Source organism: Lithobates pipiens, unplaced genomic scaffold (genome assembly GCF_037356315.1).
Source record: "Lithobates pipiens isolate NorthernLeopardFrog02 unplaced genomic scaffold, aLitPip1_a1.2 Scaffold_27, whole genome shotgun sequence".
NCBI lineage: Eukaryota > Metazoa > Chordata > Amphibia > Anura > Ranidae > Lithobates > Lithobates pipiens.
Genome location: NW_027507788.1, coordinates 138,617,109 through 138,635,612, shown reverse-complemented (window position 1 = coordinate 138,635,612; position 18,504 = coordinate 138,617,109). Strand labels below are relative to the sequence as shown.

The following is an 18,504-nucleotide window of genomic DNA, read 5'->3' as shown; positions in this document are numbered from 1 at the left end:
CTTTTTTGTTTACTTTTTTTTTTTTTTTTTTTTTTTTTTTACTTTTTTTTTTTTTACACCTAGGGAGAGGGGGGGCGGCGCCCGGGCGCCCCCTATGGGCGGGCCGCCACTGATTAGCATATGAAACTTTCTATTAAAGCTCCAACAGCCTGGATTTTTTTTTCCTGCTACTCTCTATGGCTAACATGATACATCATGTTAATGCTAACTAAATGACACTACAGAACAGTGCACTAGTGTCTACTTGCCAGATTTGGGCTACTCAGCATTCCCTTGGATCTAGCTTGAAGGATGTGATGCAACCCTTGACTAGGCACTGTGGGTAACACCGGAGTAAGGTAAGTAGACTAGTTAAGTTTTTTAACCCTGCAGCTGTTTTTGACAGTTTAGTGCAGTAAATTAAGATTCAGGAGAGGGCACTTAATATATAAGTAGGCCTTGCTATTTAGGGTGCCAGGTCCACTTGAAGTTGTGGGTGGGTTAGTTTTAATAAACAAAAAAGCTTTTTACTGCATCGGAACTTAAGTAACTTGTTTTTTTTTTACACAACCTAACATCAGTCATATGTCAACGTAACATACATTGAAAGCCCAAGGGTTGGGGTAAAGCGGTGTAAAAGTTTTTCGAAATTTTAAAAAGTAAGGGCAAGTCTTGGCTTTTCTGTATCTTTAAGTTCATAACTTTGGTGCCTTTGTAAATAGCACAAGCCTTATAAGATTTTGCCTTCCAATAAACTTGTGGTATTTACTTACTACCTGCAGAGAAACAGCTGGAAGTCTTACAAGGCATCGCTGACCTGACTGTAAAAGCAACAGATCAGGCTGTCTTCAAATGTGAGGTGTCTGATGAAAAGGTCACTGGCAAGTGGTTTAAGAATGGAGTGGAAATCAAACCTAGCAAACGTATCACTATGACTCATAAGGGCAGGTAATGTTTTTTTTAAGCATTCTGCTAGTCCTTAAAGAACTGTTTGGCCGTAGTTATTTGTGAAAACTAACCAGTGAGAGGATCACTAACAGATAAATTATATTGTATCCTTTGCATTCCTTACAGGCTTGCCCACAGTGTATGTAGATGGCTGTAGTGAATTAGATAGTGCCACCATGCAAAATACGGTATTTTCACTAGCACACCCTGGCATTGTGATAAACTTAGCCTTTATTCATATAAAGCAACAAGCATCACAGGTTGATGTTCCGGGACCTCAACTGATCTTTTTTTCAGGCAGAATGATGCCCCAACATGAGACATTGAGCTCAAATAGTACCAAAATCCAATTAGGTGTGCTGTTGAAGATCCTTGTTTTTATAGAATTACCTTTTCCTGTTGAGTCACTGCTTCAGTAGCCCAACCAGTAAGATGTTGCGCAGGAATCAACTACTGGACCTCACTATTCACCAGTGTTACTAAGGCCAAAGGATCGTCAGGAAGTTTAAAGAATTAATTAAGTCAGCGATGTGGATTATTTAATCGATTGATATATGACAGTTTAAATTTAAATTTACAATTTGAAATAAATTCTTAAATGCTGACCTAATTAGTCATACCCTGAATTCAAGCTATATGCAGATATTTTTAAACACAATAAAATTGTGTGAAAGTTTGGACTACAGAAATAGAAAAATAAATTAAGTTTTTTTATAATTAAGTCATTACCATCGTGTATTGAAGCAGGAATAATAGTATGACATAGACACATAAAATTTCTATCTCACAACTAAAACCAGGATTTATACGACTAAAATTGTGTGCCTGATAATAGCATAAATTGAATAATTTACTGTTCGCATGTAGATATTGCAACCAAGGTAAAGAGTATAATATAACTAACCAGCAGACAACTAGTTTTGCATTTATTAGACCGTCCCCTTTCCTTCCTTTGCACAGAATAAAGGAGTCAAGAAACAAACAGAAGGTGCCTCTAAGTGCAGCAAACAAAAGACTTTAATTGCCAAAGGATAAACAATACACTTACTAGCATTAAAATAAAACAAGGCTCATCATATGGATATGACAGGACGCCCTGTCATATCCATATGATGAGCCTTGCTTTATTTTAATGCTAGTAAGTGTATTTTTATTCTTTTGCCAATTAAATTATTTTGTTTGCTGCACTTAGAGGCGCCTTCTGTTTGTTTCTTTTTTAACAGAGTATTGCTTCCCTCTTGGAGTGCTGGCCAAGTGCTGTATGAGACACCTGTTTTGCCTGATCTGCATCCATCCCAATCGCGTACATATTCCCTAGCCAGATTCTGTCATCCAGAGGGCCCTTCATTCCCTTACCCTGAATAAAGGAGTTAAGCCTATCTATAGGCTGTAATGAAACAGCTTGGGTTTGGGTACCTATTCCTTAGGGAATTGTAGTACTGTAGGTGGCAGATTAGGTCAAAACTAGTACACAAATGAGCAAGTATATCTAAATAAGCTATATTCAGGAGTAAGATGGAACTTTTAAGTTAATGATGCAATTATACATTGTCAAGAAAGTGATTGGTGTTGAATTAAGAACCACAACCCAGTAAGACCTTTCAGGGAATTTGATTAGGCATTTCATACCAAGAGAGCATGCTGATGGTGATAATCGCTGCATATATTGGTGAGGATGATGATCAAAGATGCCAATTAAGAAGGGTGAAGCTGAAGAGATCAAGATGGATGCTCACAGACAGCACGATGGTCAAGATGAAATCCCTTTTCTCTCTGAGCTTCCCTTTTTAATTTCCAAAAACTCTTTCATTTAGGGACAAGCCCAGAGGTTGTCATTTGAAATATTTACTCACCGCTGATTGGGTGGTAATGTTACTGATTAACTAATTGTTTGCAAAATCAGTGGGTTAACTTGTCCACCAGATGGCAATCTAAAACTAGAAATCCTAATATCCCCCAAAAATATATAAAAAAAATGTTTCCTCAGTTTAGGTCGATATGTATTCTTCTACATATTTTTGGTTAAAAAAAAAAAATCGCAATAAGTGTGATTGATTTTTTTGACATTTTTATTTATCTATTTTTTTTTTATTAGTAATGTTGGCGATCTGTGATTTTCATCAGGACTGTGACATTATGGCAGACACATCGGACACTATTTTGGGATCATTGTCATTTATACAGCGACCAGTGCTATAAAAATGCACCGATTACTGTGTAAATAACACTGGCAGGGAAGGGTTTAACCACTAGGGGCGATCAAGGGGTTAAGTGCATCCTAGGGAGGGATTATAACTGCGGGGGGATGGGCTACTATACACATGACAGCGATCACTGCTCCCGATGACAGGGAGCAGTGATCTCTGCCATATCACTAGGCAGAATGGGGAAATACCTTGTTTATAAAGGCATCTCCCTGTTCTTCCACTCCGTGACATGATTGTGGGCACCTGGCAGACATCGAGTCTGCGGGTCCTGCGGTCACATTCACTGAGCACGTGGAGGGCGTTTGCACGTGCCCACAATGCCACATCTTAAAAGGGGACGTACCTATACGCCTTTTGCCCACCCCTGTCATTCTGCCATCGTATATCGTCGTGCAGCTGTCAGGAAGGGGGTAACATTTGTACTATTAATCTCAAGTGTCCTACCATTTTAATCTTGTGATGTTTGTGATAGAGGTGTGGTTGATCCAGAGATACATTTCACAGACTAATTATGACTTTTACAAGGATCTCTGTATAAATTCTGCACAATCATTTTTTCCATCCTACTTCTTTCTGAGTTACATACATTGCATTGAAAGTACACTTGGAAGTGCAGTTGCTGTAGATCTGAGGGGGACATGCAAGGAAAATAAAAAACAGCATTTTATCTTGCACATGATTGGATGATAAATTCAGCAGAAAAAAAGTAAGAATATAAAGATGCAATCAAATAGACTTGAGCCTCAAAGGTAATCAGGAATTATAATATATAAACACCAAAAAGAAGAATAAGTGAGCGCTTAAAGGTTACAGCAGCTGGCACTGAAGGTGATGCCACAAACCTTGTGTACCGAATATAAGAAACATCTACCACATGTAGTGAAAAGACACTGCTACTATTCCATTCTCCTTATGCACGCACCATAAATTAATGGAATATATACAGCCAGTATGTGACAAACACTGTCTGGATATCAACCGCATGAGAAGGAACCAATGTGATCACTCCTCCACCATTTATGCACTCACCAAAGGTACATAGTATGCACGCATATCATGACCCACTTGAATGGTTTGCAGTGTCTCCATAGTTCACAATGTAAACGTCATGGTACACTCAAGATGCTAGAAAAAAAGCTTACTGCACAGAGCCAGAAATACTATAGTGTAGTATTTATTGCACTTGGTTTAAAAACAAATATAGATATACATAAAGAGCTGCAGTATTTTATATCTATATATATATATATATATATATATATATATATATATATATATATATACACACACACCATCAAATAAAAACGATCTCGGCAGGACTTACTAAGATGGCACCCCAGGAAACGGAAACAGTGGCTGGTAAATCTTAAAATTTGCCCCATTGTCCATCCTTGAATTAGGATAAAGACAGGACTTATTAAAAAGTTTGGGCTTTTGTTAATGGTTTTTGGCTATGGCTATGTGGAATTTTGTGGCCATTTTACAATTTCTGGTTTCCTCTTTTGTCCCATTTCCATCTCATTAGCTGTTTAAGAGGTTCTGAGTGGTGACGTCAGTAAGAGACATACCTTGATTATGTGCGTGTGCACTAGATGCATTGGGAAGGGGCTCACATGTTGATGTCACTCCACTGTTTCCGTTTCCTGGGACAGCGGCCATCTTAGTAAATCCAGTCAAGGTTGCTTTTTCTTCTCAGTCTGGAAGATCTTCATATTTTATTGGACTTACAATATTATTGAACACAATATATTTTGAGTGCTGCATTTTGTTATTTGTTTAGGAATTATAATATATAATTACATTTTGAGTGAGCACAATTTCTCTTGTACTCTATTACCCCAATTATATCTCGCATAAATGCTTATAATAACCTCTCTGTGTTAAAAGATGAACAAAGAAACCACTCGATGCTCAATATACTGTATAAGAAAATGTATAGATATTACCTGTGATTGTTAGATATTCTCATAATGTCCAGAGAAGTGGGTAAAGAAAAACTTGGAGAACTGTTTATTCTCTAAAAGAGGATTAAGGTATAAAGAGAATATTATAATTACTTTACAGAATCCATAAGTTGGTGATCGATGATGTCCGACCAGAAGATGAAGCCGACTACACATTTATCCCTGATGGATTTGCGTTGACTCTCTCGGCGAAGCTCAACTTCCTTGGTTAGTAGTGTGCTCCCTAGAACAATACATTAGACAATTGCATTATGCTTAAAACTCCAAGCTAACCTACCTTCTCTCCGTACCATAAGCATGAAATAAGAAGAGGTCACTTCATTTATTTAATCTTAGTTACATGTTTAAAGTGATTCTAAAGGTTAATTATTATTTTTTTTTAAATAACAAACATTTCATATTTATCCAAAACCATTGCACAGAGCAGCCCCAGTCTGCCTCTTCTTGGGTCCCATGCCAGCAATCCTGGCTCCTTCCCCCGCCAAGTGCTCATCATACCAAGCTGTTTGCTATAGGGGCACTCATGCAGGCTTGCACCCGAGCCAACTCTGTGTGTCCATAAGAGACACAAAGCATGGCTCAGACCTGCCCCCACTCCCTTCTCACTGGCTGTGACTGACAGCAGCAGGAAACAATGGCTCTTGCTACTGTCTCTAAGCCAATGAGAAGTGAGATAGCTGAAAGAGCTTTGGTTCTTCTCGTACACATCGCTGGATCGAGATTGGGTTCAGGTGAGTGGGGGGGGGGGAGTTGGAGGGAACAGCACTCAGAAGGTTTTTTACCTTCTGTCTGGTCAAGTCCATAAAAAAAGGATTTGATGAGTTTAGTGTAGAGGAACTCAACCAATCTGTGTAGAACCCCAATCTCAACTCTACAGAACACCTTTGAGATGAATTTGAATACTGATTGGAAGCCAGCTCTTTTCTTCCCAAAGTCAGTGCCAAAAGGATGCAGGCTGTTCCAACTCCACAATAGTGCTCTTGGTTTTAGAATGGGATATCTAATAATCCTGTATAGGTATGATGTGTAGGTTTCCACAAATATTTGAATAGTCTCTAATTTCTTTAACCTCAATAGTCAGTCACACCATAAACTATGCCATGGCAAAGTTTAAGGATCTGTGATCATAGCAAATCTAAAAAGAACATTTAGGTTTATAATATATGTAAAGCCGAAATTCTTTCTAGTTTTGCATAATTATGATTTTTTTCTAATTCTGAATTTGCCTGTGTCCTTACTGGGAAACTCACCATTTCCATTTGTCCTGGTGCCCACTGTTAAATGTCCCAGTTATTACAGGGACAGGAATAGAAAATAAATCTTCCAATGGGGAGACCTGTTTGGTTAGCACATCTCTAATGCCGCATACACACGATCGGAATTTTGGTCGGAAAAAGGTCTGATGGTTTTGCCGACGGAATTCCAACGGAATTCCGTTCAAGCTGACTTGCCTACACACGGTCACACCAAATTCCAACCGCCAAAAATGCGGTGACGTACAACACGTGCGACGGAACTAGAACAATTAAGATCAATAGCCAGTAGCCAATAGCTTTCATCTCGTAGTTGAATCTGAGCATGCCGTGTCGGAATTGGATACACACGATCGGAATTTCCGATAGAAAGTTTTTCCATCGGGAAAATTGAGAACATGCTCTCAAATTTTTGCTGGCAGGAATTCGTCTAGATAAATTCTGATGGAGCATACACACGGTCACATTTTCCGATGAAAAGCACTCATCGGTCTTTTGCTGGCCGAAATTCCAATCGTGTGTACGCAGCATAAGAGATAAATTCCCCTCACTTTGGAGATATTTCCTTTCACTTCAAGTTGAGTATCCAAGGCCAGAAGTGAAAAGATAATCTCTATATTGGACACCAACAGGGATTTAACCCTGTCCTACACTACCAAAACACTTTGTAAATGATTTAAGAACTTTTACCATGTCTATAGTACAATCCTTCATAGTGCACACATTGTATAATGGTCAACACTGTAAAATAATTAGCAGTTCACCTAAACCAATTAACCGCAATACTATAGTCAGGATCATGGTGCAATATAATCTAATTGTGGCATAAAGGTACTGTATTTACTGAATTGGAGCATTAAAATGTTTAGGACAATGAAGAGACTATAATTACAGTATGTTTTAATGTGGCACATGTGTAGACTGTTGATCACTTGATCCTTAGTCAATCCCCTCCCCCCCATTCAATGCATCCTACCCTTACTATGTACTTACAATTTGCCCATCCAATTTGAGATCTCACTCTCCTCTGCAGGGACAGCAATTCATTTGATTCAGAACATCAAGCGCTATTTGTGCTCTTCACCAGATTTGGATTAGCTCAGATAACTAATCAAAGGCCAGTTAGCATATACATAATTTTGAAAATTATGTACCAAGCTTTTGCTGCTAAAGACAGGAAGGTACCACTATCCTGGTGTCCTGGCATAGAAATTAACATTTAATAAGGTGGGGCAGATGTTACAGATGCAGTGTAGGTGGTAGACAGAATTGGTGGTAGGTATCTTGGGAGAAGACACCGATATAGCCTTCCTGCTACTTACACAAATGATTCAAGTTTTATATTACATTTATACAGTGTAGTTTAGCAAATATATCTTAAAAAAAATGGATTAATCTCCATGGGTAATATACATACTTTGTCAGTTTTTACAGGGTAGACCCACCCCCTTCTATATTCAAAGCTAAGCTCCAGCCTTTCTTTCAGTCTAGCACAGTTGTACAGGCTCCTCCCCTGTACTGAAACTGATTACTCTGATTTCACTGCATACTGTGAGCTTCTCACAATGTGCACTAGAAGATACAGCATGTCAGATCTCTCTCTTTCTCTCCCTCTCCCCCTCTCTCTCGCCCATCTCTCCCCCTCTCCCCTCTCCCTCTCTCTCTCCCCTCCCTCTTTCTCACCCCCCCTCTCTCTCTACCCCTTCTCTCTCCCCTTTCCCTCTCTCTCATCCCCCCTCTCACTCTCTCTCTTTCCCCTTCCCCCTTCTCTCTCACCCCCCTCTCTCTCTCCCTCTCACCCCCCTCTCTCTCTCCCTCTCACCCCCTCTCTCACCCCCCTCTCTCTCACTCTCACCCCCCTCTCTCTCACTCTCTCTTCCCCTCCTTTTCCCCACCTCTCTCTCCCTCTTCCCCTCTCTCCCTCTTCCCCTCTCCCCCTCCCCCCTCCCCCTTTCTGGGGGGCATTGTTTGGCGGGTATGTCTGCCATAATGTGCTAATATGTGGTGCATGTTATGTGGCATATGTACATTATATAAGGTTTCAATGTGGTTCAGGAGCTGACACAAGGTGGATGCCTCTTATTAGGTGTTCTTGTCATGCAGCTTAGAAAGTGAAGTCCCATTGTGCAGGGACATTTTTGCCATGCATTAATAGAAGAGAAATTTCACACTCTAAACACCATTCTGTGCAATAGCATTGTGATAACACATAGTTCAACTCTCACTAAAATATGTATTTTTCTCTTTTATTCACAGAGATCAAAATTGAATATGTTCCTCGTCAAGGTAAGAATTACAGCATATCCAGAAAAGTGCAAATCTGCAATTTCTTTAATCCCTATATGCAATACAATGCTCTCCTGCATCTAGTGACTTTTACTATTACTTATATCCTAGTTACTCATTTTGTCTACAGCACCACCTGCAGCCCTATAAATCTTTGGAAACCCATGTTAGTTAATACTTTGGCTTTAGGCCACCAACAACTAATACTGACAATGGGACTAATTAAATATATTTCATATGGGAACTATGAGAAACAGAGATTGTTACAAAAATTAGTCCCAGATACTGTAATTAAAGGACTTAGACATCGCTTTTATTAATTGACTGAATAATTGTTTGGTAGAAGGAAAATTATTCATTTATAATGACAAATAGTATATATATATAGATCTATATAAAAAAACAAAAAAAAATTATGTTTTTAAAGTTAATCTAAACGTTGAAAAACTAGCAATATATTTTGAAACAATACAGACAGGAATATGCTACCTACAAATATTATCTATATTTGTTTTAGTACTACATTTAGTACAATGTTAGGCATTTCACTGAAGCAAATCCAATTGGCAATGCAAATATTTAAAGTTGTCATACAGCAAAACCTCACTATAATTTTAGATAAACAATCATTCCCTTCCCTCTGGAAAGATATGTCAATTGGCAAAAGGGCAATTTTCCAAGCCCCATCTTTTCTTCTCTGACAATGAGGAAGCTTACTTTAATATTTGGCACAGGAAATTATGTGGCAAGATTCTCCTTCCCTTTTAATTGGTTATAATTATGTAATTTACCCTACAGAAGTTATTATAAACGGAATAAGGGTAACGATGCTAAGGGAGACTGCCTAGGTTATCATTGAGAGCCCAAGGTATTATAAGACTACAACATCCCTTAAAGCTGAACACCAGGCAAATAGTTAAATACAAGTACATACATTAAATACATGTATGGGGGCTGTTTTATCTATAAAGAAAACATTATTCCTGCCTATCCAGTCCCAAAATTCAAGAGAGCACAGCTACATGGATGACGCCATTTTCTCTGTTACAGTAATGGACTTGAGAAAGGAGAGAGTGGTGTTTTCTCTCTACCTCCAAACTGCTGACTTAATCAGTGAAAGAGCAGGATGATACTGATAAGTTCTTCTCTCTGCTCATTTTCTTCCTATCAGCATGTTCTTTATCAGCACATTTGAATGCAGCAGACCAAATTGACCTCCAGCCCTTCTTCCCGGCTAAATGCTGCTAGACAGGGGATTAAAAGAGGTTCATACCAATTCAAGTTTAGGTACTTACACTAGACGCATTTGAAAAAAAATGATGTAATTTATTGTGTGTATCTACCTTTGCCTAGAGTTCAGCTTTAACAGCACATGTTGCACTCAATTAAATGCTTAAACAATAGCCCAATAAATTAAGCCAATGTATAACATGCATTATCTCATACTGACCAAATGAATGTATTGAACAAATCTTTATACGATACATTTAAGATAAAATATAATTTTTTCACATCCCTAGAACCCCCCAAGATCCACCTTGATTGTTCTGGAGGGGAACATATTAACACTATCATTGTCGTGGCTGGAAACAAACTTCGCTTTGATGTTCCGATCACTGGAGAGCCCGCACCAACAGTTTCATGGTTCAAAGCAGACAAGGCAAGTCAACAGCAATGATTTCCAATGTATACTTAAAAGGCCAGTCCACCAAATAATAATATTTCATTTGCACATAGATGCTGGTGGGGTGAGTCACATTCTGATTTCTTATATTTCTAGGAAGAACTGGCCATGTGCTCCATTCACCAAAAAATGTTCCTCCGGTGTTTAGCATTTTTATCTATATGGTGGTGAACACACACCTTATAGTGCAACACCAGTCAAATTGCTAAATGCACAGTTGAAATACATATATGTTTACTGATTTACCTGCCAAATTCCATTTAATTTTTGCCAGCAATTTTTTGTGATAGACACACCTCTGCTAGCCAGTATGAGCACTCTTCTGCTTTCTGGTTTTGCATTACTGCTTCCTGATTTACTGTCAAAAGAGGGGGCTAGAGGTGGAAAGGTAGTACAAGAAACTATCTGCTGAACCGAGAATATTAAATTACCAGAAAATTTGTGCAATGTAAAAAACATTTGTAAATGACAAGGCTGGGTGCACAGAGTTACACATTATTTTGCAGGTAAAGGCACAAACATATATGTATTTCAACTGTGCATTTAGTGGTTTGTCTGGAGTTTCATGTCCTACTCATCTTTTCTGTCTTTATTTCCTAGAATTTGGAAGCCACACTCTGGTCCTAATGATATTTCTTACACAATTTTTAGATCAGTACTGCAGAAACTACAAATGATATTTCAGATTTAAAAGAGCTTAGGTTGAACTGTGGCAAAAGTCAACCTCAAGATTGCAGATAACAATAACAACAGGTACATATTGTGTAATGTATATTGTTTAATATCTCATTATATTTTCTTGTCATTTCAGGAGTTTAAAGACACTGATGGAAGGGTTCATATAGAACTTAGAACAGAATTAAGCAGTTTAGTAATTGAAAGTGCAGAACGATCAGATGAAAGCACATACAACATTGTGGTAACTAATCCAGTTGGTGAAGATAAGGCCACCTTGATTGTCAAAGTTGTTGGTAAGAAGATCATTCTTTGTTCCATCTCCATTAAGCATTTTACATACTGCTTAATGCTAATTGCACTTTTAACCTGGATTTTTATCATCTTTAAGATGTCCCAGACCCACCAGAGAATGTTCGCATCACCAATGTCGGTGAGGACTGGGCAAGTGTTATTTGGGACCCACCAAAATATGATGGTGGAAAGGAAGTGACAGGTGAGCAAAACAATCAGTTTTACTGACTTTCATGTCTAAAATATATAAAGAAAGGGAATTTAAAAAATCCAAGCAAGACACAAAATGTGGTCATATAAATAAAAAAATGTGAAGCTATTTTTGCATCTTTTTTTCTTGGGCACATAACTTGAACGAAAAATATTTGTAAAATTTTTAGATCAGTAAGAAGAAATAAAGTTTCTTTTTAGACAACATTGTGAGTTATGTACAACAAACTTTCCAACAGGCACAGTAAAGTACCTTAAAGCCATAGGTTTGGGCCTGAAGTTCTCCAAAACTAGGTTGAGAAAAAATAGACAGAAGACACAATCAGGGGATTTTAAAACAGCCATATTGACACTTTTCTTGTGGTAGTTAACTTAGAAGTACTTGCGCCTAATTCAGACAAGGATTTGTGCCAGTGTTCATAACATTGCTGACACATGAAGCAAATTCAGGTAGTCCTTACTACCTCCTCTCCAGCGTAGATAGCGATGTCACTACTCAGAGCACAACAAGCTGGTTATGGGAAGCTGTCACGTACATGACAGCTTCCTGCACAGAGCTGTATCCCCTGCCTTATTTGGCTGTCCACCAGGAGATTCTCCAGCCAAAAGCTAAATGAAACAAAAGAGCCAGTGATACAGTTGATTTCATTATCCAAATACAAGCAAATGACTTGTCACTGAGTGGGCAGACTCTTCACTCAAAAGTGAAGTGGATCTGATGGGGAATGAGTCTCTCAGTTCTACATCAGGCCCACCACTATAATAAAACTCCTTGGGCAGACGCCTATCAGTGCCACAGGCCCAGTGGCCATGGTGAGAGGAAGGGAGTGCACTGGAAAAGGCATGTCCAATGTGAAAACTCCTTTCTCAGCGCACACACTGGCAAATTAATTTACCTGTCTGTGAAATAGTGTATTATCAGGTCAGTCATTTCAAACTATAGAATAAAAAATACCTATTTAGATTGGTTTCTTGATATTGAGGCAACCTATCAAGCAATTAAAGAGGATTTATGCTTTCAAGTAGATTTATTTCTTTATATAGAGAATAAAATAGATTTTATTTCTTTAAATAAATTCTTTATTTATTTTAAGTCATGGTACAGTAATCTACTGTGTTGAAATACTGTAAGAACAGAGTCGTTTGACTAGTTCCAGACAAAGGTAAACATGTCTTTTTAGTTTGGTGAGAGAGAAACTGTGTTTAAATCTATAAGATGTATTCCATTATTCCATTAACAAACCTGTAGTCAGGTGCCTACATGGTGGGTAGTTATTAGTTAGGGAGCATGGGCTGCCTAGGTAGAGAAGGGTTAACACTGGGTCTGCCAGTTTCCTGGGCTTTTTGGGTTCTGCCCTCCACCCTGTTTGGTGTATAAATTAGGGGGGAGGCCAGGCTCAGAGACAGTAGGGACGCATGGGAAAGAGGAGAAGATCCAGCCTGGGAGAAGATGTAATCCAGAGTAACCCTCATTCACCACCAACCTAAGGGAACCCATCTGAAATACCATGAATGGGCCGCTTCCTGCAAAATAATCTTCTTTATTTAAAAGGGTGCATAGTGGCACATGGCGTATCAAAATATTACAGGCCACCATGTACTGGTGGCCTGTAAAGCACACACACAGGGTAAAGAAGGAACGCCACCACAAAGGGTTAACTCTGCAAGAAGGTCGGAGTAGGAGAACAATTGTCACTGTTAACGATGTACTGGTGAAAACAATAGCAGCCAGCCAGTGAGGAGTGATACCACGCTTGGGTGAAAGGTCCTACAAAAGTGAGGGGGGTTGGTATACTACCTCCCTCCCTAGTGGTTGGTTCCCCACAAAGTTACTGGGACCGAACCCATGGTATGGAGACCCCATGTATTCAGCCATAAGGTATGGGAGAGAGAAGTAGTTAATTATGTTTATGCATGAGGTCCACCCTAGTGCATGGCAGGACCCTATTCTGTCACTGGGAGTGAGGTGGAAGAGATATACTGTTCAAGTGGAGAGGCCATGGGTTCAGTAGTGTGTCCCTCCTAATTGCAACATTAATCAGGAGAAGGTGTATAGTGACATAGGACGGAAAGCTTCACAGAAGAACGCTGTAGGTTACACAGCTGCACACAGTGTATGACTTATCTCTAAGCTGGGGTTCTGCCCTAATGTTGACTTCCACATGGCCTGATGAGCATGTGCACAGGAGGAGAAATGCCCAATCTCCCCGCCCACAAGCCTGTCTAGTGCGTCCTCAATGTAGTTATTGTCCTGTCCAACTAGAAGATCAGTGCCACTTCTTCAGCAGTTAAAGGGTGCCTGAGTAGCTGTGTTTTTATATAGCAATATTTCCCTTTTTTACTGGCAATTAAATGTTTGGCATAGTCCGTTCAGTTATTAAAGATGCTACTGATTTTGAAATAGCTTGGGCTAATCAAATTCTTAATGACCTCTTAACAAGCTCTCCTGGCTTTCAGAGTTAGTTGTTATATGCAGAGATTTTTATTTTGTCTAGAAATCTAAAGAGCAGTAGGGACTGGGACCAATCCTATTATTTTCTGTGTAGAAAAGGATCAAAGTACTGTATAAGGTCTCAGAACATCAGCAATCCCTTTGGGAACAAGCCAATATTTCCTTACCTGTTGTTTTAGGTTAGCTTTCTTCCCATCTATGATCAGCCTTGCATTAGTGTTGTAACAGCTAAACAATGAACTTAGCTTTTACTGCAACTGAGATTTTTAGGAGAAAGAATAATGGTACACGGTATGGTACTATAAAGGACTGCTTGTAACTCATCTTGAATGTGGTTTTCCTATTTTTTTTTTTTTTTGTCTTTAGGCTACCTTATTGAAAGGAAAAAGAAGGGCAGCCAAAGGTGGATGAAGATGAATTTTGAAGTCTACACTGAAACTTCATATCAATCAGTAAAGATGATTGAAGGCATCATGTATGAAATTCGAGTCTTTGCAGTCAATTCCATTGGCATTAGCCAACAGGCTAACACTTCCAAGCCATTCATGCCAATCGGTGAGTGATTATTGTATTTTCTCCAATAAACTGTTGACTAAAAGAATTAATAAAATAATGAGTGGATTTCACTTGAATGTTTGAGCTATATTTTGCTTACATTCTGTAACTGGTGATATTGTTACAGAAAAATATCTGGTAAGAGAATGACACAATCGATTGCTAATGGTTGAATCATGCATTCGTATACAAAATACTGCCAGTCTGTATGTTATTTCTGTCTCTCTGGAGATGTCTACTAGTTACCGGTTAACTGACTGAAAATAATCAGTTTTTGCTAAGCTAATGTACAGAACTGGAACACAGAAACTTTCACTTCCTCTCCCAAGGGACCAACTGCATATAGTACTTGGTCCCATTCTTTTTAGTGGCCCCATTGTGGACTGAAAGTGCCTATTTTGTTGGTCATACTTTTACCCAATTCTGAAGCCCAATATATGGGCATTCTTGTTGGGGGGAAATACAACCAGCACTGAGCTCTCCCTCTCTAAGCTGAATGTTCTTTTTACTATTTTGAATAAACAATTAGTGCTGCACTGACAACACTGATTATTCATGCATAATAGCAAAAGATCACCTTGTGATCTATCTGTGGATGCTTGTAAACATAGGCCCGCCATAGATGGATTTGAACCGTGTATGGGCAGGCTAAATGTACCAAGTTTACCGATCAATCAACTTGGGTTCAACAAGCCTACTGGTGGTTACTTAGCAATTATCACTATCTCCCCCCCCCCCACGCCCAGAGGATACAATGTCTTGGCAGTAGGGATTCCCCTGTCAGCTATGTCTGTGTTGATGGGGGAATCGTGTAAATTTCTTTTTTCTGCAACCTGTGGTTGCAGGAACGAAATTTGCACTGTCTATGGCCTGCCATATACAGCCCGGGCAGATGGGTCACTCAGAGCTGAGTGATCTTTCACTATTATGAATGAACAATCAGCAACGATGGACCAGTACTGTGTAAGCCTGTTCATTCACAAAAGGGAAAGATCACTCAGAGCTGTGGTACTTTGCAATCCATTTATCAGGGCTGTGTATTTACAAGTAGCTGCTGATAGATCCCCAGAAGGGCCCCTGTTACCAACAACCAATGCTATCACTCACACATCTGTCTCTATGCTAGCAATATTTTCAAAAAGTGAAAAAGCTTGCGGGGGGGGGGGGGGGGGGGGTCTTGAGACTTCTTATTTAGACCCCTTTCATGCAGTGTGGGCATTAGCGGTAAAGTAAGGCTAGTTTTAGCAGTGCTTTACTGCTGTTATAGCAAAGAAAGGGTTAATAGTGCCAGTGTTGCTTTGCAGGTGCTTTGCCACTGCTGCCCATTCATTTCAATGGGCAGGGGTGGTGGAAGACCAGTGGAGAAGTGGTGTATACAGCGCTCCCGCACCTCCCCAAGATGTTGTTTGCAGGGCTTTTTGCAGCACTCGGACTTTCTCATTGGAGTGGCTTGAGAGGTGCTATTTTTAGCATAATAAAGATTACAAGATGTCTGACGGGGTCAAACAGTATTTTTTCACTTATTGAACAGATATTACATAATACAGTGCTTTCAATGGTGTTGTATATTTAACAGACCAAAAGGGAGCAAATAAGGGAAATTCATTGTTGGGATGTACATATACTTTAAGCATCAACCCTTAAAGACCTCCACTTATAAGAGGATTCAGGGGAAATACGTGTTAAAAATCAGTATTGCTCAACTGGTCCTGATCTACCAATTCATTGGCTGTAAGTTCTTGTGTGATCTACAGAAAACATTTGCATTTCCCTCATATATCAGGTGTCTGGCTCATATAAGCACTAATAATCCAAGATAAATGGCAAAGAATGCAATTAAAACATTAACACTATCTGTTTAACAGCTCCTACTAGTGAACCTCTACATCTGACGGTTGAAGATGTCACTGACACCACCTGCACATTGAAATGGAGACCACCAGATCGTATTGGAGCTGGAGGAATCGATGGTTACCTAATTGAGTACCGTAAAGAAGGATGTAAGTTCACAGAGGTTTATAATTTGAGCAGTCAGATTTTCACACATCATTAGCAGGAGCACCCAGTATATTGTATTTGGAATTATTATTATTATTATTATTATTATTAATAATGATTTATATAGTGCCAAGAGTTTACGCAGAGCTTTACAATGTATAGGGGAGACAACACAATTACAGTACAATACAAAAAGGTACAGGAGGTACTCTTAAAGGTGGACAGGGTAGGGGCTGAGCGGACAGACTGGGGCAGGGAGTTCCAGAGGATGGGAGAGGCTCTGGAGAAGTCTTGAATGCGAGCATGAGAGGAGGTAACAAGGGAGCTAGAAAGCAGGAGGTCGTCTGAGGAGCAGGAGGGGACGATTTGGGCTATATCTGCAGATGAGGTTGGTGATGTAGATGGGGGCGAGGTTGTGGATTGCTTTGTATGTTATGGTTAGCATTTTGAATTTTACACGGTGGGGTAGGGGAAGCCAGTGAAGGGATTGGCAGAGAGGGGCAGCAGTCACAGAACGATTAGTGAGGTGTATTAGTCTAGCAGCAGCATTCATAATAGACTGAAGGGTGGATAGCCTGCTTAAGGGTAGGCCATTAAGAAGGGAGTTGCAGTAGTCAAGGCGGGAAACAATCAAGGAGTGAACGAGTTGCTTTGTGGTGTCATTAGTCAGGAAGGGTCGAATTCTGGAGATGTTGCGGAGGTGAAGGCGGCAGGATTTAGCCAGTGATTGGATATGGGGGCTGAAGGAGAGGTCAGAGTCAAGGATTACACCCAGGACTCTGGCACGAGTGGAGGGACCAATGGTTATGTTGTTGATATTAATGGTGAAGTCACGGGGGGGGGGGGGATTGTGAAGGAGGAAATATAACAAGCTCAGTTTTAGAAAGATTGAGTTTAAGGAAGTGGTGTGACATCCATACTGATATGTCATTCAGTAAGTTGGAGATCTGTGAGGAGATTGAGGGGGTGAGTTGAGGAGTGGAGAGATAGATCTGGGTGTTGTCGGCATAGAGGTGGTATTGGAAACCATAGGAGCTTATCAACTGGCCCAGGGAAGAGGTATAGAGTGAGAATAGGAGGGGCCCAAGGACAGAACCTTGGGGTACCCCAACAGAAAGAGGAAGGGGAGCAGAGGAGATTGAGTTGTAAGCGACACTGAAAGTGCGCTGAGATAGGTAGGAGGAACACCAGGATAAAGCAGAATCATAGAGGCCAAGGGAGCGTAATTTGCTGAGGAGGAGCAGGTGGTCAACTGTGTCAAAGGCAGCAGAGAGGTCTAAAAGTATGAGTATAGAGTAGTGGCCGTTGGTTTTAGCAGTTCATTGGTGAGTTTTAGTAGGGCAGCTTCAGTAGAATGTTGTTGGCGGAAGCCAGACTGTAAGGGGTCAAGAAGGTTGTTGTCCATGAGGTAGCGACTCATTTGGTCATGGACAAGGCGTTCAATGAGCTTAAGTTGTTCAAACAGGTGGGGTCTAGTGAGGGTTTTTTGAGTATAGGGGTAACCAGTGCATGTTTGAACAGGGAAGGAATTGGGCCAGAGGAGAGGGAGAGGTTGAAGATGTGGGTTAGGGAGTTAAGGATAGTGTGGGAAGGTGGTAGCAGTAATTGTGAGGGGACAGGGTCCAGGCAGCAGGTAGTGAGGTGGGCCATGGAGAGGAGTTTATTAACTTCCTCTGTGGTAACTGGGCAAAAAGAGGAGAGTACTGAGCGTGGAATTAAGTTTTATTCTCAAATTTATTCCATATTAATATTCCATTAGTTGTATCATTTTTTTTAAATTCATATAGTCTTGTTTCTTTTACATTAAAAACTAGTACAACTAATGTGGAATTTATTTTAAGGGTTGTATACTGTATGTAAGTTAAACTTAAAGTGGTTGTAAAGGCTAGGGTTTTTTTTTTACCTCATTATTTTTTCTATGCATATTACACAATGTACCTCCACATCTGGCCACCTTTCTATGTCTATGAGCACTTTTAGTAAAAATGTAGTACGTCCT

At 39.8% G+C, this 18,504-nt stretch overlaps 1 protein-coding gene and 1 long non-coding RNA gene across 2 annotated transcripts in view; one reads left to right on the top strand and one right to left on the bottom strand.

The window, feature by feature from the left end:
• MYBPC2 (myosin binding protein C2) overlaps positions 1-18,504 on the top strand; it is a 161,249-nt gene that overhangs the window by 111,919 nt on the left and 30,826 nt on the right. The window contains exons 14-21 of the mRNA XM_077457557.1: positions 762-927; positions 5,199-5,305; positions 8,608-8,637; positions 10,158-10,297; positions 11,133-11,292; positions 11,388-11,492; positions 14,319-14,507; positions 16,373-16,507. Coding sequence (XP_077313683.1) covers positions 762-927; positions 5,199-5,305; positions 8,608-8,637; positions 10,158-10,297; positions 11,133-11,292; positions 11,388-11,492; positions 14,319-14,507; positions 16,373-16,507 — 1,032 coding nt within the window. The remainder of the gene's footprint in view (positions 1-761; positions 928-5,198; positions 5,306-8,607; positions 8,638-10,157; positions 10,298-11,132; positions 11,293-11,387; positions 11,493-14,318; positions 14,508-16,372; positions 16,508-18,504) is intronic.
• The window catches only part of LOC143934173 (uncharacterized), a 37,872-nt gene continuing 24,557 nt past the window's right edge, over positions 5,190-18,504 (bottom strand). The window contains exon 3 of the long non-coding RNA XR_013263222.1: positions 5,190-5,321. This is a non-coding gene — a long non-coding RNA (uncharacterized LOC143934173). The remainder of the gene's footprint in view (positions 5,322-18,504) is intronic.